Raw genomic sequence first — 27554 nt, 5'->3', positions numbered from 1 at the left:
ATTAACCGTCCTACAACTCTTCATTTAGCTCCGGTAAATAAAACCAACCCTCTTCTCTGACTAGCGAACAAGCACTACAGGAACTTTTGCGATCCGTGGAAGTCATCACGATGGTGATTGAATGTTTCCCGAAGCGGGGACGGGCAGACACTGCCTGGTAGCGTGGGTCTTCTGCACTCTCCACGCCACGCGCGCTCGCTGGGCTGTATATCTGCAAGGACAAGAAAACGCAATTTCATTAGCCCATAGAAACTCGCCTACCCCACTTCCCGAGTGAAAGGGAAAACACATAAAACATTAAAATGTAACACAAAGGGGACCAGTATGTAGAGTATAGCAATGGGACAGATCCCGGTATAAAGGGAATCGTGGACTGAGAATTAACTTAAAAAAATGGAGCATTTTTAGTCATATACCGATTTATACAGCAGGGAATTTACAAAAGTGAGTTTATCAAACCACCTTTAATAGTTACGTATAATAGCAGCGTCCCGCGCAGGATTTGAACCCAGAACCCTCTAGCTACAGTACAAAACGATAAGAGCACTTTGGGGGGAAGCAGGTACCCCTTCCGCGCACCGTCTCTCGATTCTAAGCCAGGTAGGTACCCCGAAATAAAAGAAAACTTGCACGCGTACTGGTCTCCTCACAGGAATACCTGACCCCTTCACTTGTCGGTTTCACAACTGTACTGAAGGCAGACGCGTACAGCCGCACTCCAGTCATTCAAATTGGTTTACACGAGCCTATGAATATTTCACGGCTCTGGGTGGCGGCTTCAGGAGGAGGAGGGTGATTAGAGTAGCAGATGGTACTCCTATTGGCTCTGCGGAGGCGTGATGACATTGAGGAGTTGGGCTCTATACTTTAAAAAGGGTTGCCGTAGGTGGCCAGGCACTATGAAAAAGACGACTGGTAATTGCTGATCGGCAATATCTAGCGCCGGGAAAGCTCCGAGCCCACTCAAAGATTACACGCGTTAAAACCATGAGTGAGGTAGGTGCTTGCTTTGCCTTTTTTTAACAACACACTGGCACAACCCTGATATTTTAAGACGCCGCAAAAGGCTGAACAATTCTCATTATGAGCTGAACATAGATAAAATAAGCCAAAATAAACTTTGTGCGCTTCGACGTTAAATTTAGATCTCTACATTGGCCGAGAATGCTGTTTTAAATCTCTGCTTGAATGTGTGGAGCTGCGATCTCCGACTTGTGGAAGTTTTGGTGACTTTGGGATCCTATTCGGAAACAGCCCTGGCTTGAGCGCGCCGGGTACCGTCACTGTCGGATGCTCAGAGCACCGCAGGTACTCCGGCTCGCCTCCGGTCCGTCTTACACCACCTGCGGGAAATCTTAACGGACAGCTCATAACGTCGCGCACGCACAATCGCGATGTTAATTAATGCGAAAACCTTAACTCGATGTAACTGACCACAGAAAATGTTGAAAAGATTTAAGTGTAATGTAAAAAAATAGCTTATCGACATTCCACGAAATCTGTGTGTTTCGTGGATTGTGGTAGAGGCTCGATTATGAGTCTTAATGTAATCCATTGAAAAGGTGCGTGTCATTTGCTTAAAGCTTGAGTCTGGTTTTGAAGAAATGCGCTCTGACTTTATACAGTAGTTAAGCATTTTGTCTCTGGTAAATATGCAACAAATATAAATGAGTCGAAACTGCATTCAGTACAGCGAATCATTTCACATTCAAGTTTATTATAATATAATTTATGAACGATACCCTATTTGTTAACAGTAGTGGGACTGTTACAGATATCGTTTGCGCTTCAGGTATTACCACAGTAATTAATTCAGTACTGATTTCTGTAAAAGCCGTTTTCGTGTTTCTGCGGCTGCAGTGTTACTAGCAGATGGGGACTGAGCACTTAGGAGGTGCCTTACCGTCTAAGAGTTGTTAAAATTAAAAATGCATCTAATCCCCTTTATCACTCAGAATTGCATAAAATATTTCTTCATAACTGTCATACTTTAATGTTCTGCTGATGTGGGTCCCATATCTTGATCTCTGCGTGTAAAACCTTCCTAGGCAGTTGGGTGGTTTAAGATGAGAAAATCCTGAGGCAGAGTTTCTGTTCTCTGTGCAATATTCTCTCTCTGATGTGATGGATGGTGCCAATGGATATTAGATATTCATGCAAATTCTCCAGTTCTTCACAGGGAAGATCCCTGAGACAGATAATGGAATAAAGGTTGCAGAAAACTTAACCATTTCTGGTTATCCGCTAGTCTGGAAGGGAGAGAAGGTTTATTCCACAGCCAGAGACTGCAGGACAGCCCGCTGGTGGTCTAGTCGACTGCTGGTCTTTGAACTGATGATAAACAGGCTCCTGAGTGCGTCCCGCTCTGTGGTACCACACCCTCGGCTGATGAGGCTGCTCTATGTGAGCTCAGACGGTTGGTGTGTTACTCCAGCAGGCAGCCAGGTGTTGCCAAGGGCACTGACAAGGGCCTGACCTGTTCGTGTAGCAGCATTTCAGCACTACGCCATGTCAGAGGCACTTCGTGCTGTAAGCGTGTTAAGAAGGGATCACGCAATCTGTGTTCCATGAAGTACAAACTCTGGGACAGCTACTGCAGCTTGTCTGAGAGGTAGAAATAAGAGCTTGCTGCTTGCACTGTCAATTGAGAAAACACCCTAGCTGATTTTAATGCTCTTACAGAAAACAATCAGGCCCAACAGTTTAAATGTTCAGTAAACATCTCCTACAAACTTTTATTCATAAATGAAGCATATCATGTTTCCTTGGTAGTGTGTATTAAGGTGGCTTAAGAATGCTCTTTCTGGAATAGAGTACAACAGTCTTTTTCTCGAAAGTGTGATTCTAGACCGAGGCGGCAGACTGGGTGAGAATGACAGCTCTCTGAAAGCCCTCCTCATAGCAACTGTGAGTGAATTAATCTTGGAACAGAGAATCATAAGAATCATAAGGATAGCCATTCTTTGGTGAAGCTGCCATTTCAATCAAGTGTACAGCAGCCCGAGCCCTAACTCTACTCTCGGGTTCTTTACAGGTGGATATCTTTATAGATGTATTAGTGGCTTAATTGTTATTAATTTCTAAACTGTAGTTTTGCAACCCCTAAACTAAAAGGTGAACTTTATTCAATTGGAGAAAATGCTTTCCAGCTTCTGGTTTACAAGTGGTTAAGGCACAATGATGACTTTTGTGTTCTCTGGTTGTGATGCATTGCAGAACGCTTTTGAGCTGTGGGAGTTCAGTGGTTTTCTCTGTGAAAGCACAGGCCAATATGGCATTTTCTTAATGGTTTAATTTATACAAATCTACTTGTGTAGATTGTGGATGTAATGGGTACTCATTAAGGTACCAGGTGAATGTTTGGGTGAATTACCCAACAAAAGCCACCAGTAGAATGGTATGTGTCCATGATGCCTTCTGAGGCAGTTCTACACAGGTAGAAGACAGCAGGGTTTTGCTCTGTGTGAAGCTGAGCTCTCCAGAAGACCTGCAGATGCACAGGTAGTATCCGATTTCCCTCTGCCAGACAGCTGTGCCAAGTGTGTGTGGTATTTGCGTTGTAAAGTGCTGCTGTGTGGTTGACTCCTCACTTGCATTTAGAGAGGTGAAACAGCTGGTGAAAACCTGGACTATTGTTTTTCATATGGATTATTTTTTGGGTGTGATTGCTTTCTTACAGTATAACGTTTGGTTTAAAAACCCTGAATAAGACGGTATAATAACTTTAGAAGTCCTGGATCAATAGTATAATGGTGTTAGTGGTAATTCTGATATTAGTACTAAACTATAACGTGCTGTATGAAGGTGATGTAGATACACTGCAATTTATTTACCAATGTAAAATCATTTTATTACATAGGAATGGAATCATAGTAACACATAAATGGATGCTATTTAACCTTAATGAAAATTTCCCACACTGAACTGTGGTTATAAAAACTCAACCATTTTTGGCTAGAGAAGCATCTTGCTTTCCTTATAACATATCCACAAAAAAAGTTGACAGAAATGGAGATGTTGCAGCTCGTGAATAAGCTCCTGGTTTGTTGTCCGTTGGGACAGAGCACTTTCAGACTGATTCCTGCACTATGCACAGCTGCCACCACAATATCTGTTGTAGTTTTTCCTGTCTCCCCCTCCTGCCGTGGTACTGATGTCTTCATGCGCTGATGTTGCCCTGGGCTATGGCTATGGAAGGGCTTCCTGCCCCTCGTGCACTCTGGAAGATGCAAGACAGAAAGCACCAAGCAAAAACAGATTCCCCAGAGAACAACTTCTGATGTTATAACAGCATGGAAAAACGCAACTAAGTCATTTTCAAGAAGATAATTGATGCTTATCTAAGTCGGTAGACGTTTGTCTTTTCCACCAATTTGGATGTTTAAAGAAAACCGGTACGGTCTTAGATTGTGCTTCAAAAGAACATTGTTAGTGCGGGATCTTGTCTAATATACCAATACGCCTGAGCCTTATTTAAAACATCAGCCAAATCAAAAAGTCTGCATTTACTCAAAATACACTATTCTGAGTTTTGGCAGCTGGTAACAGACAAGTCAAACTTGACCAAAGCCATGTACTGTAATACCAGTGCTTCCCTATAGCAGGGGCTTTACAGCTTCATTATTGGTTTTGGATGTTTTTCAGAGGTTAGAGGTGAGGATCGACAGCCATTACACCTAAAGAAGAGAGAAAGGAGGACAAATTACAAGGCAATGAAGCATCTTATAATCTCCAGATGAAGAACAGGGAGATCTTACTACATACATCTGTCCTCGCACTAAGCCACAAGCTTAACCTGAGAATGGGATAAATATTTCTAGATTAGTTTTGGGTTTGAGAGATTAAAGGCACTCCCAACCACCCACGCCACCCTACAAATATTCAGTGGATTTTGCAGAAATGTTTGTTTCTGTCCTGGATTATTTGACATGTCATGGAATTCAGGCCCGTTGTGTAACCCCTCAAGACCGTGCTGTGCAACAGGATGGCAGAAATCTGTGAAACCATCCTTTTTAATAACACTGTGCCAAGGTTAAATGAGGCTTAAACTCTCAACATGGCAGGGTCTTCCTGCTGCTATGAAATAATTCAGCTATGTAAAATAAACATGTGAGTGGCAACCACAACCGATCACAAAGTTAATCGGAAAATCCTCTAAACCTGTGGCCATGCTGGTACGATATCACTGGCCAGGCAGCTTGGAGCTTCTTTTCAATACATTTTGAGATTAGTGGATTATTTTGTGGGTTCAGTCAAATCCAGGCAAAAACAAAATTGCTAATCTACTTCATTTTTATGCTTGAAGACATTGAGCAAAATATGCTTTATATTTGGAGCAGAATTTGTGGTTTTAATATGTTGATTTATTGAAAATCTTTCACTTCAAGCAGGATTCATATATATTCACACCAGCATTCATGGGCTGTGAAAACAACTAAAGTAGTTACTGAACACAACGTTCATAGAATAGAGTTGTACAATCAATAGAACTGCATCCATTTCTGGTACAAATTTTACTTTTCTTTTTCTTGTAGAGTATCATTTAAGTTGAAAAGTAAATTGCACTAATTAAGCTAATGGATGGCATAAGTCATGGGAGACATGTTGACCTCAGTGAGTGTGTCCTGACACCTCCATATGTTCCTGGCTCCTCTTCGGTTTTTTACTTATAAGAAATTACCTGGAACAACATTTGAGACAATATAAATCCCACCCATTGAATGCTGTACAGAGTGCACGTGACCCTTCTAGATCGTATTATAAGAACTTAGTCCTCTGTTGTGTCTCTGTCCTGTGCTTTGTCCAGGATCCATTATCATACCCGTTTTGGAAAATGTTCTTCTTTGTCCACCATTCTAAATGAGGTTCAAATTCCCACGGTGCTTCTCCTAAATTATGACTGAAATCTTGCCCTACTGCAACAGCAGAAATAGGTTTAGTTTTCTGGTCTCACCGCAGCCAAAACGTTGCTGGGGCTGCATTGGAAACCTCTGTTCTCCCTCCTGCAGCATCACTGCAAGCTTCCCTGTCATTATATCGTTTGTATGTGGCTTTCGATTGCTCTGATCCATGATGCCGGAGATGCAGTACTACAGCTGAGGCGGTCAGAACCTTATCAGTCCTTCATAACCTCTGTCTGGCACTGCCTAATGCTGCTACCCTTTGGTATTGTATTGTTCTTGTTTTGTTTTACTAGCTCATGAAAAAAATGCCTTTCCCCCAGTCACAGGACCCACCCCAAACTATCACAGCAGGAAGGCGATACAGCAAACTGCAATTGCTTGCTTGATATTGACCCTTTTCCTGGGCGAAATGCTAACCGCTCTGTCCACCTGTCTGTTGGAGTAAGAATATGCCTTTTACTTTCAGTGGACTCAGTGGATTAAGCATATGCAGGATAAAATGGAGGATCTTATCACCATGATCTCCAAGTTACTGTGAAGCGGTGCTTTCTACAAGAGCAGCAGAAATATATGAACCATTCTTCTGTGGGAAGGAACATTAAAGACGAAGGGCACCAGAGTCTGCTCCATGTTTTATCTGTCGTGCATTGTCTCAGTAGGCATTTCCACTGTTTAAGACAGAAAGCTGTCTTTGATGGAAAATGCCTTAGGAATAAAAGACATCTAAAGATATATTTGTTATATATATTCATACATTTCTGTATTATATAAGATTAGTCAGATCACACATTGTAGCTTCATCACATTGTTACATAATGTCAGTTTTTTTCATCAACAGTAAAGATAATACTGGTCCAGTTCTGCAGAGGTTTCTAAGGCTGTTTACAGCACCTTTTCCTTTAACGACAGTCTGAGGTCTTTGGTATATTTTTATCTGTTGTATGGGACAAGTGAAGCAACCCAGGGCAAAGTTTTTAACTTTTGAAACGAGCTAGGAGCTGTGCAGTGCGGATCTGGCCTCTCTGTGACATCTCTGTGCTTGTGCTGCGTTCTGCAAGTGTGAGACAGGGGGATGAGAAATACCTGCCTGGACTGTTCCTGGAGGGATTCTGAACTGATATGTACCACGTCAATGATGAAATATGGAAGGAAGGAGCTGTAAACGTGTAGCTTTTTATCCCTTTGGGCACTCTTTCTCCCCAAGTTTCCTTCTGTGGAGGTTTTTTTCCTTCATCCTTGATGTTTGGAGATGGAGCAAGACTTGTGGTGTCCGCAGTAGCTTTGTATGGTGTCTGATTATTTCCAAACTGGGGAATGAGGGTGAACACAGCCTTAAGGAAGGTCTTTCCTGCAATTTCCAGGACTGTTTTCCAGGCAGACTCATTACGCCAATTTACGTGATGGCTTTCTCAAGTGGAAAACAACCCATGAGGGAGTGAGCTGAAGCTCGCAGACTAATTTCATCAGTAATGGAAGCAGAAATCAAATTGCAATGTCCTCTCTCCAGCCTCAGCCCCTGCGATGCCTGAGCCCCACAGTGCCTGTGACCGAGATTCATTGCAATATGTTTGTTTAGAGCTGTTTCATTAAAAGAAATAAACTCTGCTTCCTGCATCTATTTTAAGCCAGCTTTTAAAATAAGCATTCCCATTGCTCTGTATGATTCCAACTTCAGTGTTTGAGCATTTAAAAAAAAATTGTAAAGCTGAGCGGTTAATCTGCTATTTGATTTTTTTAGGCAAAAAATTCATATCAGGAATGAACACATTATGAACTGCCATCTCACTTTTTTTCAATTTGATTTGTAGCTTTCAGCTCTAATGATGGCATTTCTCGTAGCTGTCACAGGAAAACCCATGGTAAGTTTTGCACCTCCTGTATTTAATTCAGCCCCGTGCCGAAGTGAAGAGGACGGCACTGCTCCTGCTGGGGTTCAAGCAGGATAGGGTCTACGCCAGTCTAGGAGTTTCCTGTTGGAGACCTTCTCTAACACGTTCCTGCACAACAAGCCCTGTTCCGCGGCGCCATGTGACACCAGCCAGTAGCCCTAATGCCTCTCCTCCAGTACTACTGTAGCTACCTCTGCCGTGTTCCTTAAAGTTCTTATGCACAGTGTGCAGCTGGGAACAGTGAGAAAGGTCACTGTTGCGGAGGCTGTCTGTAATAGCTTCCCAGCTTCGCGGGAGAGTAAATTAAATCTAATCCTGAGATCCTAGGCCAGACTGCATCCAGTTGACTGGAATGAGAGGCTGTAGGTGACGTTCAGAAAGTTTCACGTCCAGTCATTCCCCGTCTGCCCTGTGCTCGCAGTTGGAAATGGATGCTTGTTCGAACAATACATTTCAATTAATTGGTACCTTTTAATAGCTTCCAGGAAATCGAAAGGGTTGGAATGGCTTTCTTTTCCATGTACCGTGTTGCAGTGGGGAGTTGGATAATATGCTCAACACCTTGACTTGGGCGTAGTCCTTGTGTTTTAAGAGGAACATGAAGAGGGCGGGTTGGATTCCTGTGAGTTACAGCCCCCGGTTACTGAGAAAGACAGTGGTACTCGCAGTTCTGGTGACAAGAAATGGGTTTTCATGCATTTAACTTTTGCTAATGATGCATAGTCGATAAGAGTGTGGAACATGTTTCTTTCAACAAACTAATCCTCCAAAATCTAAAACTAATGGGACCATTTATCTTCTAACAAATGGGCCTCAATTCTTTTGCAAATTTGTATGGAAACCCTCCTGCCTTCAAAGGAGGAATTTCTTCATGCTGTTTCGAAGAGTCATCTTCACTCTAATTAGTTTTGCAAAGATATTCCAAAGAGTCTCATTGGCAGTAAATATTTACTAGCAATAATTTACTGCCTTACAGGGATGGTCTTTTAGGTTGCTAAGCCAGCTTTTCCTTACATGGGGTTGAGTGTCTGTGAAAATCTGCAGGCCTTCCCAAGAGTCCCCAGTGACTAGCACTGGCCTGACTGCATGGGCAGTCCACTGCACTGGAGTTATCGACTGAATAAACTGAGATCTGTGGATGAGAAGGATATAGTAGGAAAACAGGTCAGAACAAAGCAATTAGAAATGTTTTAGTAGTGAATTGGGATACAATTCCCAATTAAGATAAGAGTTTTAAGGTAGGTTGATGTAGCCTTATTTTCAAGAAGTCTGTCTACGCTGAGCCTCTTGAGTGTATATGTCCTCAGAGAAACTGTCTGCTTGGAAGAAAAATAAATGAAACTTCAATTAGGATTAGCATCTTAAAATAGAACAGCCTTATACCACTTCAGAGTCCAGTCACAAATACACATGATATCTGCACTCACTACCGTATCAATGGAAAATGCCTTCTCTTTGAATCTTTATTCAGCCTCAGTTCCAGTTTTTAACGTTAGCCCTTACAGAGGATTGCCACAGGAATTTTTAGCCCCTTTTTAGGCTTCAGACCTGAAGAAGGCTGAATTTTTTTTCGCTCTGCTTTTCAGAGTGGAATCAACCTTTGTTTTATTTAACAGGTTTCTTTGTCCACCCCGGAGTGTGTGACCCAGCCTTCCCAACTTCAGGTGTACGGTGTCTGACAACTTCAGCACACGGACTGTCCGCAGCTTCTCGTCCCAGCTGGCTGTTGTGTTTGACTGAGCAGCTTTTACTAGTTGATCGTTTTCCGATACACATCCAGGTGGGAGTGACACTGTCAGACACGCACAGAATGAGGTTTTTTCTTTCTGCAGAGGTTCAGCTGGTTACATTTCAGGTGGCACATCTGAATGAGGGCACTTCTGACACTCAGGCGTTTTGGTTTCAGACCTGGTACAGAGTTGATTCCAATTATAAATCCCATTTGACCCTTTTAGGAGCTGAAAGCTACAGGAATGGCCCAAATAAAAAAAAAGAAAACAATGAGCCTGTGGTTGAGAACTCAGCTGGGGCAGAAACGGAGGTCCTGGAGGAATACTGTCCAGGGCCTAGGGTTGTGGACAGACTGTCTAGCGCTGGGAACCACTGGTTGAGACAGCCCATCCTGGTTGAGGATCTGTCCTGTGCGGTGTTGGAAAATCATATTTAGCCTGTAGTGCCCATTGAGGAACCAGGAGTCTGATGGAGCAAACAGGGGAAGAGATGTAAACCTGCAGTTGAGGTTTGCCAATAGGATGCATGAGCTTTGTATGAGTGAACAGTGCGGACAAGTCTGTCCGAGAGCCCTCTTCAGGTTCCTCGCTTGCTGAGGTCCTTTCTTTAGGTAATGATATCAGCGTGGAAACAGGATATTTCCATTATAAATTGTGTGGCCATTAAACGCTTTGGAGCCTGGTTATTTTCCTGTGGGTTACAGTCGAGGCCAATGATAAAAATAGGATATGGGAATCCGACAAGAATGCAGAGAAGGCAAATGCTTATTTGTTTCAGATATAGATCACCCATAAGTCAAGCGTAAATCCTCCCCTTGACCCCTGGAGTTGGATACTGTAGATCTCAAGCACTCAAAAGTGCCAAGAAAAGCCTTATATATACAGCGTTAAACGGTGTCTGCTTGGCTGCAGGACAGGAGCGCTGGCAGCTCTCCAGGCTGTGCGGAGCTGAGGTGGGAAGCAGTGTTGTGCTCAGGCCATTTTCAGTCTTGGCCAGGAAAAGCTCAGTGGGCTCAAGACTCACACAAGCACCATGTATGGGCATTGGGTTGTGCGTTTCTTGAGAAAAGAAGGAAAGCTTTTTGTGTGCGTGTTAGGGTAAGATATATTGTACTTATCAAGAGAATGGAAAATCGTCTCCTGGAGAGGGTGCCTGGAACAAATGAGACGTTTTCACGGTCTTTTGGAAACCAGCAGGTTATGATAGTGGAAAGAGGGTGATGTCATATCCGTGTCTTTTCCTATTTTCTGGTGATATCCTTTTTTTCAGGACTGGATTCCTATCTGGATGCGATAACTAAGGCTGCTTATAAATAGGAGAGGGGAACTGGGCTTAAAAAGGAAGTCCCCTGGTTATAGTCATGTTCAATTTAATGGCTTTAATTTCTTTAGGAAATGTCATTTTAAAGCGTTGCCTTTTTAAATAAAAATGCTTCAGCCTCAACAAATAGTCTAAACACTTGTCTGCTTGTTTAATTTATGCCACTCAATTAAATGGACCCAGGCTTGTGGTCTGGGTTCATATCATACAGAGGCTCTGATCAGACATGAGGAAGGATGGTGAACATAACCAGCGATCTTCCAGCTTCAGGTTGCGTAATGTGATGTAAAATGTACATCACTCAGGCTTTCAGTGGCTCAGGGAAATGTGCGGCAAGTCCTTTTTTCTGAATTTTTACTCCCTTTCTATGCTGTCTTCAGCTTGTCCCTTTTACTTTCACCGAGCTGAAGAGCTCTAAATGATATTTCCAGCTTGAATGATCCCCGTCCCAATACTACAACTCTTTTTAAATTGTTAATGGACTCGGAGTGCATCAACGAAGTCCTCTGGAGAACAGAAGCTTAAAAAAAATCTTAAAATAGTGGCCCTGAGCTACTCTGTGCAATTATTGATTTGCTTATTTTTTTAATGCTGGAGGGTTCGTAGTTACTTGACTTCTGTTGCAACATCTGTTTTTCTGCCACTGTGGGGAGACACAGAAACTCTCACAGCGGGATACTTCAGAGAATGTAGATGGAAAATGATTGATGGTGGTGGCACAATGGCGGAGTGGTTATCATAACAGCATTGAGGGCCTTGGGTTTGATTCCTGGGGTGCTGTGTGTATGGAGTTTGTATGTTCTCTCCGTGTTCATGTAGGTTTCCTCTGGGTGCCCCTGTTTCCTCCCACAGTCTGAAGTCATACTGGTAAATTAATGGGCTTCTGAGAAAAACTGGCCCTGGTATGAGCGTGTGTGTGTTTCTGTCCTTTCTCTGTTATGGACTGGTGTCCCATCCAGGGTGAATCCCCGCCTTGTGCCTGTTGCTTGCCGGGATAATCTTGCCAGGAGCTGGAGCCTCTGTATTGGATAAAGCTGTTGGAAAAAGGATGGATGTGCTCGATGGATAAATGTTATGCAGGCTGTTGGTCTTGTTGTTTATGCCTGCTCATATTGGGAAGTAAGCTTTTTAGATTTGAATTTAGTTTCAGATTTTAGTTGCTATTGCTATGTGCAGTTATAGCCTTCCTCACAGGAGCAGGGCTTGCTGCTGCTCTCAGAAAACTGCAAAGTGGTTTGTATACAAGATGCATAAAAACAGTCTCTTCTCCGGGTGTGAGCCGACGAGCCCTTGGGAATGGCTCCTGACTTTACTGGGAAAAGCCAGGTCTTCCATGGCAGTCCTAGACTGGGGCAGGCAGGCATGGCTGGCCTGCGCTCTGCTGCAGTCTCCTTGAGGCCCCGAGGAATTTCCACCTCACTGGCACAGGCAGCTCCACACTGACGCCCTGCACATTGAGGCAAGGTGTGAACCAGAAGGAGTTACAGGTGGCGGCGTGACGTTCACCGCAGAGCAGGGTGCCACAGTCTGCCTGTGCCAACACTGCCAGCTTCTTGCCTGCAGTGCACTCCTGGGGTCTGACTTTGCACGCCGTAACGCTCTTGTCTGCACGAGTATTGGACCACCGCTTGGCAGTGATCCAAGATAGACAGCACATTACTCCTCTCTTCTGGCCCAGTGTTTTGAAGTGCACTGGGTATGAACATCGATTCCTGCAGACCACTTACAGTCAGTGGCCAGTTCATGAAAGGCGGTAGTAATGTTGTCGTAGAAACACTGCTTGCACTGCTTTTTACACTGAAGAATCAAGATGCAGGAGCCTATTCAAGTATTTGTTTTTGTTCAGCTGAAGTTTTTGTTTGCGCCTTGCAGAGCAGCCTGCTGTTCAGTTTCTACTCGTGGCCCTCAGAGGACAAGCGACAGCCTGGGAGTTTACTGAGCTGTGCTGTTGAGCAACATTTCCCCCGCCTTCATGAGTTCTGTACGTGAAGCCAACATATTTTTTTGTTTAACAGGGAGATGCGACTGCTGGATTAAAAGTATATGGCCATTATTTTCTATAAAGATGGTGCTTTTGTGCTGCCACACATGGGACTATGCTGAGGAAATGCAACTTTCCTCAGTACTGGAATCTGCAGCCCAGGCTAAACAGCTGTGTGTTAGTGTTTGGAATTTGCTGGGTTTGCTTCTTGAGGGCAGTTCTGTATGTTGTTGAACGTACTGTGGGACAGCCAGCACACAATAACACATTTGCTGGATTGTGGCATGTGAATGACAGCACTGTGCTGCACTTGTACTCCTGATATCCTTCCTGTACACGCATGCACTGAGAAACAGGCAGGCCATGAGATCTAACATGCCTGCAGCGTGTTTCAGCACCACAGCAGGCTGTCGAGTCTCCCACACTCCCACAGCTAAATGATCAGTGTCTGTGACCAGATACGCCAGCTGTCCCCAGGTCTGGCATTAACAACCAACACCGCCAGCTCCTGGTGTGAACTTAGAGCAGGCTGCTCTGAAGACGGACAGATACCAAGGAATGCAGCTTTCACCCTGCAGCACAGAAATGGTATCCATTGCTTTGATTCCTGATTAGAAATATACTTTCAGGGGGACTAGGGTTTTCAAGTGATGAAGTGAAGGTCACTGTTAGTGCCTGATCCAGTAGAGAAAGCTCAGAGTGGACAGTGTGGTGAGGTGACGGAGACTATACTGCGCATTGCTGAAGGGCGGCTTAGACAAATGTTGCTAAACTTTTGTCCTTCTGTCAGACCTGGCTTGTGCACACTGCTGAGGTGAATGGACCTGAGTACAGCATCTTTTCTTACAGCAAGCACATGTAGCTCAGGAGGATCTTCTGAATGATAGTATGCAGATGATATCTTTTCTTCAAGGCAGCTGTCTGCTGCTGTCTCTCGGAGGCGTATTTCCAGCAGTGTTCTCTGTTCAGTCCTCCTGACTGCCATACATGACAGGTCCTGGAGCTAGAGGCTGCTGAAGCGATTACTGATCAATACGTGGCTGATGCTGACCAGCTCTGACCAGCCTCAGCTTCTCCGGGAGGGCCTGGAGCCAGTAACCCGTTACTTTATCACTTTCTTGATTCGGTGTGGAGGTACTGGGAAGCAGTTTGAGAGTTGACCATGCCTTGAAATTCTTGGAGTCATTCGTCATTTTCCCCATACAGTGCAATAACACCCCGCTCTCTTTGAAGTCAGACCTAATAAATAAATACAAGGTGATCTCCACAATTTCAAGGCTCATTAGGCTGGATGGTTTAACAAATTTTTCGAAAATTAATTAAAAGGGTTGCAATGCTCCCCGGAGGTTGTGTGTATTTGCAAGCAAACTGGAGCAAAGCACAGCTCCAACCATGCCTGGCTGTGTGGGTTTGTCTGGGGCCTCGCAGTGCCAGGAATCGGTGCCCAGTGGCAGCTGGCAGGGAAATGCCCTTGACTGCTGGGCCACATGGCTCTGGCACTGCTCTCCCAATCACGGCTGAAAGACTGCTGCTCTATTAAAAATGAAAGAGATGCAGAGCCTCTGAGCACCGAACCATGAAGACAAGTCTGTGGGGGCGTGACAGTGTTGCTGTACTCGGTTCTGAGCCAAAAATGGCAAACTTTCAATCTTGGAGGCCTTGGATATATTTAAAGACATTTCTGCACCACCCCCACCTTTCATTCTCGTCTACTGCCAGTGTACGTTTGCAGTGGTGCGATTGTTTAGAATATGAAATTGCACTTGGTGGCCTTGGTAGGGGCTAACAAAAGGTTTGCACTTCAATGTGCATTAATGTAATCAACATCTAACAGTAGGGCATGTCTCCGGTGTAGTAAAGCTTTCTGATGGCACAACACATTTGTGATCTCTGTGGGAGTGCAGCTATTTCCTGCATGCTGCTGTCCAGGGGCCTCTGGGATGAAGGTGTAAGCCAACCGCTGCATGACCTGCGTCACGAACTGGAGATGCAGTATTTTTATTGGCTTCGTCCTGCTCATATCACTGAGGCTAGCAAAAGGCTGAACCGCATTAACCCCTTGACCTTCTTCTGAAAGAGTGCAAGGTCACAGAGGACCATTTTGTTGTGAAAAGAGGGAGATTTATCCTGAATACACAACCCTGTTCACATTGGGAAACTGTTTTAAGCCTGAGTCTGACCAACAGCTCTCATGTAGTCGGAGGCTGTATAGTGATAATTTGGCAAGAAGCTGCCTGCAGCCGAGCGTCTCCCAGCTGTTTAGTTTTCTAGATGTCTTTGTGCTGGGTTGCCTATATTTGTATCTCAGTCCCCTCAGCCTGGCAGTGGTGTTTCCCACAGTACAGTACATGAGACACCGAGCTCTGAACAGCTTCAGAAAGGGCAGTGTTTGCTCTGCCTATGAAGATCTGATAAGGAAACATTGTAGTTGGAACTGTTATGGTTCATCAAAGTCATTAAAGTGTGGTACTTTCCTTTTGCTGGTAATATTTGTCGCATTTTACAGTCTGATGCATGTAATTTCTCCACCTTTGAAAAGATTTATATTCAGAATTACAAAGAGTTGTGATGATAATTGTTTTTGGTCTTCTAATTATATATGGGTTTTTGGTATATTTGCCCAATACCATTATTTTTAGAAGAAATAAAAGATAAGGAAAATAAAACCTGAATACTCTGAACAATTTCCAGAATATACAAAATCAATCTGTGTCCTCTGACCCACTGTAGGAAGCTCATTTCATGCAGGCTGAGCCAATATCGGACAAGCCACCAATGCAACAGTTGGAGAACCAGGAAAGAAGAGCGCATGTCGGTGGTTTAACCTTCAGCACTTATTCGAAAACTGCCTAGCCCACTCTCACGGTAGGGAAGAACGGGATGTGTGGTTTAAACATCTTTTTAAACGGCTTTGTAGCGGCACAGCAGTCCCCTGATCCCCATTACACACTGAACAATCGGGGAAGTGGGTCAGAACAGCCAAGCTGTGTGCTGCTAACTGGAAGGTACCTGTCAAGCCTGCAGGTCTTCGGCCTGAGAGGATGAAGATGCCTGTCGCTGGGCTGTGGTAGTGCTGGACATATACTGTCAGTAGTAGATAACAGCAAAGTGATCGGCAGGAGGGGCACAAGGTGAGAAGCCGTGACTCAGTTTGTCATGTATAATAGTGTGGTCTGCTGCTGAATCCAGCGGGATACACAGTCTTCCTGCTGTAGGAGGGAGCAGAGCAATCAGAACATGTGCAGCTACTGAACTTCCCTTCTGCCTTGAATCAAGATGAATGCATGGATTGTTCACATGTTACAATTAAGAAAAAAAGTAGGAAAGAAAGTGAGGTGTTGACCTAGCAAAAGCTATATTAACAATTTCAGTGTTGAGTGGACAAAATGAGCAAAAGTATAATTACCCATAATTCATAAATTGCTCTGATGAGGATGAGGAGATTGCCTGTTTTATATTTTGTTCTTTTTTCCCCTAAAGAACACTGATGGCTCTGGATGTCAAACAGCACAAATCTGTCATGACTTAATGCAACTTGGGGAGATACTGTACGTGTGTTTGGGGAACAATTATGCAAAGCTTTTTTTGCAGAGCATGATAAACTGTCATGCATTATGATCCAAATTACACCCCATGTTCCCTCTTCGAGTTTAAGACAACTGCAGAAAACAAAGGGAGGGAATATTAAGATTCAAGTCATGGCAGAAGAAGAAAAACCCATCTGCTTATCCTCTAGAGCTTATGGTAATCCCTGTGCCAGAAGGTTTAAAACCTAATGTTTATTAATAGTTTATTTTGTTAACTATTCCGTATGATGAGTGTGCAGGTCTGAATTTGGACTACAGAACTATCCGAACTCATCTCGAGGGAAGTGTGATTAGCATCACCCTGAGCTTCGTGGGGTTCTCTCGCTCTGCCCTCCGCGCCAGCGCTGCTCTTCGCCGTCACCTCGATGTCTGGCGACTTCTCCAGCCGCTGTGTGTCACAGCTCACGTGGGGAGCCCCTCGTCCGCCCGCACCCACAGAACAGCAGGAGGCCGACTCTCCTCTCCCTCCAGCCGTTGCAGGAACACAGCGTGTTCTTTAACAGAGTCCACACAACAACAGCCTAAAGTGCACTCTGAAGTTTTAGCTTTGATTTAAACAAAAAGTATATGGGGTTTGAGCTACAAAAAAGGAATTAAGCGCAGTATCGATGGGTACATCAGAACTGGATGTGCAGCATTCTTCCTGCCACTGCTGTCGAAAGAATAGTTCTTAAATCTGCACAAGCACACAGCGTCTCGTGGACTCCTGGTGTGCACTGCTACTACTAGCACTGCTACAGTAATTAAGTTAATGGATTCTCCACAACATGGCCGTGCTGCAAAATTAGTGGTATATCCCTGACTCTTGGGCATGAACAGCAGAACTTCATTTCTCAGGATTGATAGGTAGAAAAAAGCTTGTACTCCCTTTGAACTAGATTAGCAATGTTTGAAGTCAAGTCCATGCCTGTCACTCTAATGCTTTTATCAGCAGGAAATGTGCATATAAATTTCCAAGGCGGGTTCACAAACAGATTTTGACTGTCTGGTTATATAGCACACCACTGGCTGTCTTTTTAACAAATGTCCAGTTTTGTTTAGAGGATTTACAAAGTATCACATCTTTTTGTATTAAAAAGAAACTGGTGTTGTGAAGCCGAGGATGAAGATGTTCTGTCTTTGGTCTGCTGAGCATCCAAGGAAGAGGAGGCAAAGGCAAAAGAGCCCATTCTTCCAAACTGAGATTTTTGCATTTCCAAGGTGCACCAGGAGGATCTTGGAGCCCTTTACATTAAGACGATGCTTTATACAGCTGTTTAGTGATGGTCTGCTTTTTCTACCCTTTCCAGTTCATTTGCAAGAGCATATCTGTGGTTTGTCCATCCACCCAACACCACTGTTTGTCTCTCTGGCTCTTTAGTTTTACCGCAGAGTTTTCCTTTCCCCTTCAGTTGGAGAATCCCCCCTCATCTCCAACGCTGATCAGAACTACTGTAGTTAAGGCAGAGATGTGAACACAGATACCATTCTTATTGAAGAAAAGATACGACCAGCATGTGCTTTTATGTTCAGAAGTTTGCAGGCCTAGCAGGTATTTCTTTAAAGAAAATCCCCATGAGTTAAAATTAATACCTTCTTAAACAAATGAAGCACTCTGAAACGTCAGGTTTGCTCTCATGCAAGTTAGGGACAAAATGTTTAATGACAAATCCCTTAACATCACCTGTGTTGAGTTACGTGACAGGAGGCATCTTGCAAATATTTTTAGGGCTCTTCTAAATACTTTTTAAAGTTTTTATAAGGTTGTCAGGGAATGTGGGCAAAATGAACAGTATTATGTACAGTATTATGGAGAGTGAATTATAGAGGATAAGAACCATGTACAGAATGCAGACTAGTATTCGGGGGTGCTTACAAGCCAGTTGGAAAGTAATTGACGGATTTGCTTTTCTTTCTGCCCATTTCGATCATTGCTTTCTGTACTGGGTTCTATATGGAGCACCCAGTCGCTGGTCTGTGGGTCACAGAAAGGTCTGGCCTTGCTGAATGTCTTAGCACAATCATCACCTTTCTGTGTTTTCAGTCTCCTTATGCAGCAAAAACACATCCCTGATCTCCTGGTTCTGCATAGCAAATGGTTAAATTGTTTCTAGCAATATCTCTCAAATCTGGTTTCTACAAGACTCCATAACATCCCCATTTTCTGCTGTAATAGGCAGTTTCCTTCAGTGCTGAAATCTTTTAATTTTAATTGCATTGAATTACACGTGTGCTAGTTGACTAAGTCAGTCAAATGGTTTAGATTCTTCTGAATGGGACAACATTGCAAGTCTGTTTTCTTTCATTCTGTGTTTAAATTTATCTGCAAAGAGAATGCCTTTGCAATACCTTTTTGTCAAAGCCTAAAACAGGATGAACACCAGGTCTTCCTACAGTAAACCTTGTCTCCTATTTGTAAACTCTTAACAAATACAGATTTCCTTGTAAGGGATGTTCTGGAGTATTTTTCCATCTCTACTCTACCCATTCAAAATTCTAGATCCACTATGAGTTTGTCTTGAAATCCTACGACTGTATTGCTGTGCAATTTCTGGTGTACTGTTGGGATAAATTAGAAAGTGTAAGCCAAAATTTGTAGATATTCAGTACTGTAGAAATCAATAAATCTTCCAATGAAAAAAATATTTTTTAAAATTTTACTTCAAACAAAAACACATCTAAGAAAGGAAGGCGTTCTAGAATGAAAATGAGGAACACAGTATTAACTGTCATCTCTGTGGCAAACCAGACTACATTACAGGCATCCATGACAGAGAAGGTAGCCACACTGAATCATTTTCTGCAGCAATCATAAATCTTTCAGACCTCTGCTGTGGAGGTTGCTTTGGCAAGTCAGTTTTTTGGACCCTTTGACGAATTAACATGAACTGACATTTTCAAAAATGTATACAAAACCAAATCCCATAATGTAATAACTGTTTGTGCAATTCTGCCATTCTTGCAGCAGAAAGCAGTGAGCTTAACCTCTCAGCTTAATCTATTCTGGCTTTGAAGGCAGCCCTGAAATTAAAGGGACACACACAGGAGCTGGAGGTGTCTTCTTCTGGTGGGTCTGTAGCACTGTCCACACAGACGAGAACATTAAAGCTCATCTTAGGTGCCATCCTGTGCCAAAGAACACAAAATAAATTATGCACAAAGGAGTGCCACCATGAGCTGCTCAGGCTGGATCTGGAATGGGTTATGCAGACTATGCAAACAGTCATGTTTTACTGAAGGCCAGCATGTCCTTCATTTCACAGAAGGTTGGAGTATTTCCAAAAACTTTACTTAATTCCATCTAAAACTAAAAGGTGTCCATACTGTTCCTTTTTTTTTGCCTCAATAAGCTTGCGGTAACTTTTAAAAAAAACAGTAATGTTGAAATTAGACCTTTGTGCATTTCAGAGACAAGGATCCGGAGCTACTGGAGGAAACAGCAAAGCATCCAGTGGACAAGGTAATGGAACCTCAGTTATTTCACACTAAAGGAAATACCCTCTTTGGAGAGAATATGAAAAATGGGCTCCTACAGGGCTATAGACATTGAATTCCAGTTTGAAAATCACGTTAGTTTGTTTTAAGAATGTGAACAAATGTCTTTCAATAGAAGGAACCTTACATTCCTTTTTTTCTTAAAACTATAGATTTTTGTAAGATTTATATTCTGTCTTAAAACGGACTCCCTTGAGATACTTCAGAAAATATGAGATGCAGAAGGAGATAAATATGCAGCTTGAAATCTCTGCACTGCACCTGGATCCTTTCCTGATCTCCGAGCCAGCTGCTTGCTTGGAGAAGAGTCATTGCCTGGGCACTCAGAGACGCAGGTGTTGACCCACCTGGGGTTGATCCCAGAGTTTCTAACAGCTGGCTTGGAGAGCAGGAAAGCAGAAGGACAGATGACAGGCTGCAGTTGCCGCTGGGACACAAGCAGGACACATTGAAAAGCGTGGAAGAGGCACCAGAGACTTCAGAACTGTATTTTTTTTTATGTAAGAAGCTTTTTACAAAATTGGATCAATGCAGTTCCTCTTTATGACTACTAAACGATTAAAGAGCCAGGTAAGCACTTTCAGCCCCTGCTTTCCAGCCCCCTTTGAAAGGGAGAGCTGCCTGCACTGCAGCAGGCAGGCTGGGCCAGAGCAGGGAAGTGGCCTGGGTGCAGACAGGCAGGGCAGAATAACATCCTGGACTGGGGTACCGGACTGAACTTCTGCCAAATTAATTGCCTCATCTGAGTGAATTAATTCAGCTGGGTTTAGGAGCCCCCAGCTGAATTGTAGACTCAGGGCTCTAATTGCAACAATAAAAGAAAATCCAGTGCCTTCGAATTCTGTCTTGTTTTGCATGAGCTGAAAGCACATCCTGGCTCCCTTTCAGTCTGGGCTTTTACAGTCTGGCCTCCCTAAACTTTGTCTCGATTCACATGGTGAAGATGTTTCTCACTCCTGCATCTGATCTGCTGCACAGAATGGCAACCTCACCTCACCCAGGTGGAGCTGCACTTCAGTGGTTGAAAGGGGTCTCTCCCTATGTGTGAAGTGTTATCAGATCCTTTGAGATGGCCCATACTGTCAGAAGAAAATTCATTGGTATACGGCTCCATTTCAGCCCTAAATGTCCTTTCAACGTACTGTCCAGCCAAGTTGTCCTTACTCCTTCTGTGAGACCTTCTGTCCTCTTAGATCCATTACTGATCATTTCAGAATGAAATTAAACAAGTATTTTTTTTTCTCTAAAAAGAAACATGTTCTTAAATATACAGTATAATATCTCCCAGTTGTGACACTGTTGGGGTGTACAGCATTTTCTTGAACAAATTGCACATTGGGAGTAAAAGGTTCTAGACTTTTCCTTTTTGCCTGAACTCCTCAAGAATTTGTTGTAGAGTTGTCCAAGGTGCTCCGTGTCTAGTCCAGTATTTACCATTTTAACAACATATAGTTTGAGATGAGAGCTTCAAGCAGGTATCAAATTCTGAAGGGCCTGTCCAAGTCCAGTAGACTTCTTCAGGATCAGCAGTAAACCCTGAGGATATTGAGAAAGTGGGAAGTACAGGGAAAGTACACTAAGACTGAGAACAGGAGGCGCTTTTCACACAAGGAAGTTGGAGTCTAGGACAACCTACCCAGCAATGTTATTGCTTTTAGTGGTTTTCTCCAAGAAATGGCTCTCAGATCCTCCAATCAATTAGTTACTTCCAAGGTAAGCTGAATGGCCTCCTCCCATTAGCTCTAAAGCATTACTTTAATTAATGAAATTACTTGAGTTCTGATTTGTTTTCTGTGCTAGGGGTCCTACTACTGTACATAGGCTCAGTAGTTCAAGCTTGGCTTAAACAGTTTTAGAGATTCTCTGTGAGGAACATGCTGCATGTTTTTAGTAATTATGTTTTGTTTAAGTTTTAGCTTATCAAGCAGGAAGTAACATATTAAGATGGTTTAAAACCAAAATGTCTATATATATATATTAAGGACACGACTGTATTAAACACACACTAATCCTGTACTGGTGCCTTTTTGTACAACTCCTTTGCTTTAAACTGTTTTTCTCCCTGTGGGATCTGTCCCAGTGGCAGCAGAAGAGATGGTGTTGATGTAACAACTCAACATTTTGTCATCCGACAGCTAATGGAATATTATTTCACAGCATAAATTATATTCCAGTACAGGAAGGCACACACCTCCAGTCTGAGCAGCTCCCATTTTGCCTCTACTGTATGTAACCAGTCAGAGCTTGAAATTGTGAACAGGGTGTCTGCTGAACCTGGGAGAGATGAAGGCAGCCATCAAAGGCTTCTGGAGTCAGATTTACACTTACAAATGTACAGACAGATCCAGCTGTCTGGGTGTGGAGCTGCATCATGAAGCTGTTTGCTAAACCAGGTGTGATATTGGACCAGTGAGCCAATATCTGCATCAGTAGCCAATAAACACCAGAATATACCCATCTAGAGTCCTGTTTTCCGGAAGGCAATTTACTGTGCTTTGAATGTATCTGTTCATTTCTGCAATTCAGTGATGATGTTTCAGTTTTAGTTGGTAATTTAGTCAGGTTTGTAGACAATCTGAAAACAGGAGGATTAACAAATACTGTAAAGCATCAAAGGAAGATGAAAATGATTTAGGTAAAATTCATGACTGAGCAAGTGCCTGGCAGACAATGAATATAGACATGCAGGTAGCAAAAACAAACAATACATACAAAATGGGAAATTCTGTGCTTTAAGAAGCTACTTAGTAAAGATTGAGGTGTAGACACATTTACATTTTGTACAGAAGATGGGGGGCAGCATTAAAAAAACAAATAACTATAACATTAAGTTAGAATTTAAATCAAGAGAATGTTTAAAGGAGTATTTAGTATTTTATTATATACAAGTATGCCTTCATCTAAACTAGTGTGTACGGTTTTGGTCTCCACATTACAAAGATCTGTCCAGACAAGACAAACTACACCAGGCTTAAAGGAATGTCGTATACTGACAGGCTGATTCAATTGAACTTTTTAACTCCGACCAGAGAGGACTATGAGGAGCGTTGATACAAGTATTCAAAATCCTAAAAGGCACAGTGGACCTGTTTAGAACCAGCAGCAAAACAGTGAACAGCGGTAGACATTACAAAGAAGTGAATTTAAAACTGAGTACAGGAGACATTTTACATGCAGGGTGGTGGGAGTCTGGAACAAGCTACCCAACCAGATCAAAGCTGATACCCCAGGATCTGTGAAACAGCGAGGCAAGATCCTCAATTCCATTAGCTACTAGCAACCAGCAGAATAGATGAGCCAACAGACTTATTTCCTGTCCTTCTGATTAATTCACATCCAGTGTAAAGAGAGGAAGACTCGTGCAAGGATTATACTGGACCTAGATTGCCTGGAACTGGAAGGACTGTCTGAAAGAGTCATTTCAGAAATTTAGAGCTGCTCTGGGGGTAACTTTGCCCTTACACCTTTCAGCACTGCTGCAAAGAAGCTGATCATTCTGGCAGGGACAATTCTGGGATGGGCTTGGGTTTGATCTACAAAGATGAATAGGTATATTGTCCTTTGATTTTAATCTGCAGGGAAATAAAGTCTGCAGAAGGTGAATTCAATTGCTGTCCCACTGATTTGATTTGAGTCCCATTGCAAACTTGGACAAAATTGAACTGAAAAGTCTACAACTGTGACAGAACCGGTTTGTTTTCTTGTAGTAGGGAGGTTGTTTTGATAGAATGTGACGTATTCCCAAAGCAATAAAGCCCTTCTTTTATTTGAAACATTCTCAATCTTCCTCCACCTGCAGTCACCTTGTACACTGCTCAACCCTCTCGTATTAGTTGATTTTTCTCTCACATGCCTGTCTGCCACATGGGACTGTTGTACAAACACATGTGATCCTGAAACGGGACGGCACAGATCTGATCCTGGCGTGGAGCGCATTCATAGGGAAAGGTCTGGAAGTGCAGTGTTAATATGGGCACTCACCCTGAACATTAAGAAAAGCATTTTAACTTTTTTTCACAAATGAATTTCAGCTCATGGGTCCTAGAGTTCCAGCTGTATCAAGGGGTGTTGCCTCATGTAGGAAAAAAACTTTGAGATACAGGAGGAGTCTTACAGTGCTCTTTGGCCATACTAATCTATTGTTCTGTTATGACAAAACTGAGCTTGTGGAAGTAATAAATACAGCCTGATTTATCTGTGTAAAGAGTCAGGGAGAAATCAGTCTTCAGTATATCTTTATACAAATTATGCAAGCTACACTTCAGACCTCTGACATGCACACCCTTAGTCTTAAAGGATTTCCATTTGATCTTTTTGCTTATAGATTACTTTATACCTTATTACAGTACATCACAAAAAAATAAGAAAGCGCCTACTGACCCCCCCTCAAACACTTGAAATGCCTTTGCTGTCTGACCTTGGTCATTAATCTCTGCTGCCTCCAGTGCAGTGGGAATGCTGCCCTGCCAGCATCATCAGTCCTCACTCAATAAGTACAGCACTCCGATTGCGCTGAGGAGGAACTCCACTGAGGATACCGGCTTGTTAACATTCTGGGCCAGCCCCTGCCAAATCAGAACTGTCTTACAGTGAGAAAAACATGGGCTCCGTGAGGCCTGGTACCTTCTTTTAAAGAAATATTCATAAACAAGCATCCATGTATGAATACATACAGTAAGACAAGTCTAAAACGAGTACCTTGCAATACTTAGACAATATTCATTGCATTGGGAGATGCGGTACAAATCTCATCACTGTCAGACTGGGTGATATGGTTACCAATATTGTAACTTACTTGGCAGGCACATCCATTCATTGCCATTTGTTAAGGTTTTAATTGCATAATAATCACAGGCTGGCTAGGGATTTCAGATGAAAGGGAAGCATGTTTCTTCTCCTGTACTGTATTTTAACCTCTCTTTGGAAGAAGAAGCCATAAACCTCACTGTCTTAATTACACTCACTTTACTAGCAAGAACGATGTTTTAATTCTGCACTTCAAAAACCAATAACAAAAATTTGATTAATCAGTAAAAAATGTTAACTTAAATTAAACAATTGGCAAACAAATGTATTTTTAAAATCAATGGAGTATTCTGTATTCATAAGGTTTGGAGTGGACTTTGTCTTGATCTTTTCTTCTAGCACCTTCTGAGATCAGAAGATATCATACCCTAAAATTAGCAACTTAATGACTCGCAACTCGAAACGCTTATGACCCACTTATGCATTTTTTATCAGCAGTACTTTACACTTTCATAATTCTACAAACGTTTGCCAGTGTAGTTTTATATATGACTATACTTGTTATTTTATATCTTAGAATTTCGTAGAGTTAAAAGCTTCTAGATTACCTGCGTTTCAGACTTAAGATGTCTTCAAAAGAGATCAACTGCATGGATGTTGTATTGTAGGTTAAAATGCAAATTGCTCAATGGAGGAAGAAGAATTCTATCAGACTTGGCAGATGGAGGTAATAGTTTGAGAAGCCATGAGGAAATGTGCTCATTGGCTCACATGTGTCTTTATCTTCTGCATGCTGTTCACATTGCCCAAAAGCCTATGGCCTCCTCCATTAAAGACTCCTGTTTCAAAAGACCTTGCTTTTGGCAGCTCTTATTTCAATGTGACTCATTAGGCTAGCTCAGGAGTAACTTGTAAAAAACACCAGTGAAGTCCTTTTTAATCTCTCTCTTTCTCTTATGGGTGTGAGGAACCAAGTACCACACTGGTAGGGCCTGACCTTTTCTAGCTTCTGCACTCCTGGAGTTGATTTCGGATTTTGGACAAGAGAAATACTACTTTCAAAGCCTCATCAGTACTAGAGCCCATCAAAGCATGAAGAATCGAACTGCCAGGCTGTCAGGATAGCTGAAATGCAGAGATGAAAATGTCACATATTACAGCTGCAGAAACCGAAAGACAAATAATGTGAAGATTGAAGCTGGCTTTGATGTGGCAGTTTATTTCCCCTGAAATCTGCTATGAAGCACTTCGAAACACAAAGGATTCCATTCCTGCATGATCAGTGTTTGGCTTTCCTGCTCTTTTAACACTGATCAATCGAACAACAGGGGGCTCCTCTTACAGAAGCAAGTTTAGAAACCAGGTGGAATCAGTCTCCACTGTTCTTTGGGAGCTGGGGGACTTCTGGGCAGGTTTTGATTACACATTGAGAACATTAAGTGAATTCTCCTCATCTTTTGTGTGGCGCTGAGCTCAGAAGTTAACTGTCTCTGCTGGGCCTGGCTTACACCAGCTGTTTACAGTGCCAAGATCAGCAATCCCCTCTGCGATGCTACAATTGCTGTTGATCTGCATAAGCCTGTAGGTTTGAATTATACCCTAAATCATGTAAAAACTCCAGCTGTTCAGATGTATTCCATTACGAGAGCAGGGCAGGATATTAACATAGCGAGTGATGCAAGGCTGAGCTAGCAGGTGGAACAGGCCATTCTGTAGCTCTGTCTCATTTGGACCTTGAGAAACCTCGATGCCACAGAAAGGTACAGGTGGAGAAAACTCTTTTCTTCCCAATGCATGACTAGTATTGGAGGATGGTATGCTGCTTTAATTAAAATTAATATCTTGATTGTTTCATTTAATATGCATGTTTCATTCTTGTCCTTCTTCCAAATTAAAAAGTGCTGAGAAATTGGCAGTGCAGGAGAGGAACGATCTTAATGCTGTTGCACCGTTAGGAGAATTTTAATTCATTGGCAGTTCACTATGTGGAGCCATTATCCTGAATTCCTAACGTTCAGTTTTTTTGTTCAGTTCAGTATTTATACATCTTTGTATGAAGTGTGTAGCATTGATTTTCCCATTATTTTAAGGTTTTCATTGAAAGCTTGTTTCAAAATGTCACGTGCCTGTAAGATCCTAGTTCTGCTCACAAACCTCTGCTTTGCCACAAAGGAAAGCCACTGGTCTAGCATGTGGCTAGGCAGACAAACTGCAGTTCCCCAGGGAATGTGCAGAAGAGTCGGCAGAGCACTCCAAGTTTCCACTCAGAGCACGGGAGATAAACAAACTGCAGAAGGCTTGATCAGTTCTTTCCCGAGCAGCAGAATGCCTACCTAAATGGAATTTCTACACAAAGGACTCATCACTAAAGACCCGCGATGAAGCATGGTGCCTTTTCATAATGCATATTAAATCCAGTCTTCGAGGGCTGGATTTCTTGCAGGCTTTACAAGAACCTTTCAACTAGTGTTTTATTAAGAACTAAATGCCCATTGATGTCCATCTTCTTATCTAAATAGTTAAGTAAAGTAATTAAGAGGAGAGGCAGGAGAGAGCCTCCAGGGCCCGGACCTGCTGTTTCTTACATGTGTCCTGTTTTCCCCTGCTAGATGCGTCGAAGAAAGAGGTCCCAGAGGACTTTGATATAGACATGGAAGCGCCAGAGACTGAAAAGGCTGCCGTTGCCATCCAGTCGCAGTTCAGGAAGTTCCAGAAGAAGAAGCAGGACGTCAAGTCTTAGTGGTGGATCTGTAGCTCTGCTCCCCACAGTGGCCTGGCGGTGCATGTGACCGAAATCTCACCATATGGACTCAATGGGGGAAGAAAGCAAAGGCATTGCCCATTCGAACAATGATGCATTTGTGAAACCATGTAACCTATGATTTGACTGCTGTATCAATAAATTATGAAGCTATGAATTACA

At 42.8% G+C, this 27554-nt stretch overlaps 1 protein-coding gene across 1 annotated transcript; it reads left to right on the top strand.

Annotated features, from left to right (window-relative positions):
* The first annotated feature begins 891 nt into the window (after nucleotides 1-891).
* On the top strand, nucleotides 892-27554 carry pcp4b (Purkinje cell protein 4b). Its single transcript, XM_088922162.1, has 3 exons — nucleotides 892-996; nucleotides 19799-19850; nucleotides 27241-27554. The coding sequence occupies exons 1-3, from the start codon at nucleotides 988-990 to the stop codon at nucleotides 27369-27371; spliced, it is 192 nt and encodes a 63-aa protein (XP_088778288.1). The 5' UTR covers nucleotides 892-987; the 3' UTR covers nucleotides 27372-27554.

This window comes from Atractosteus spatula, chromosome 7 (genome assembly GCF_055471065.1).
Source record: "Atractosteus spatula isolate fAtrSpa1 chromosome 7, fAtrSpa1.hap1, whole genome shotgun sequence".
Lineage (NCBI taxonomy): Eukaryota > Metazoa > Chordata > Actinopteri > Semionotiformes > Lepisosteidae > Atractosteus > Atractosteus spatula.
This window is presented reverse-complemented; position numbering and strand designations above follow the sequence as displayed.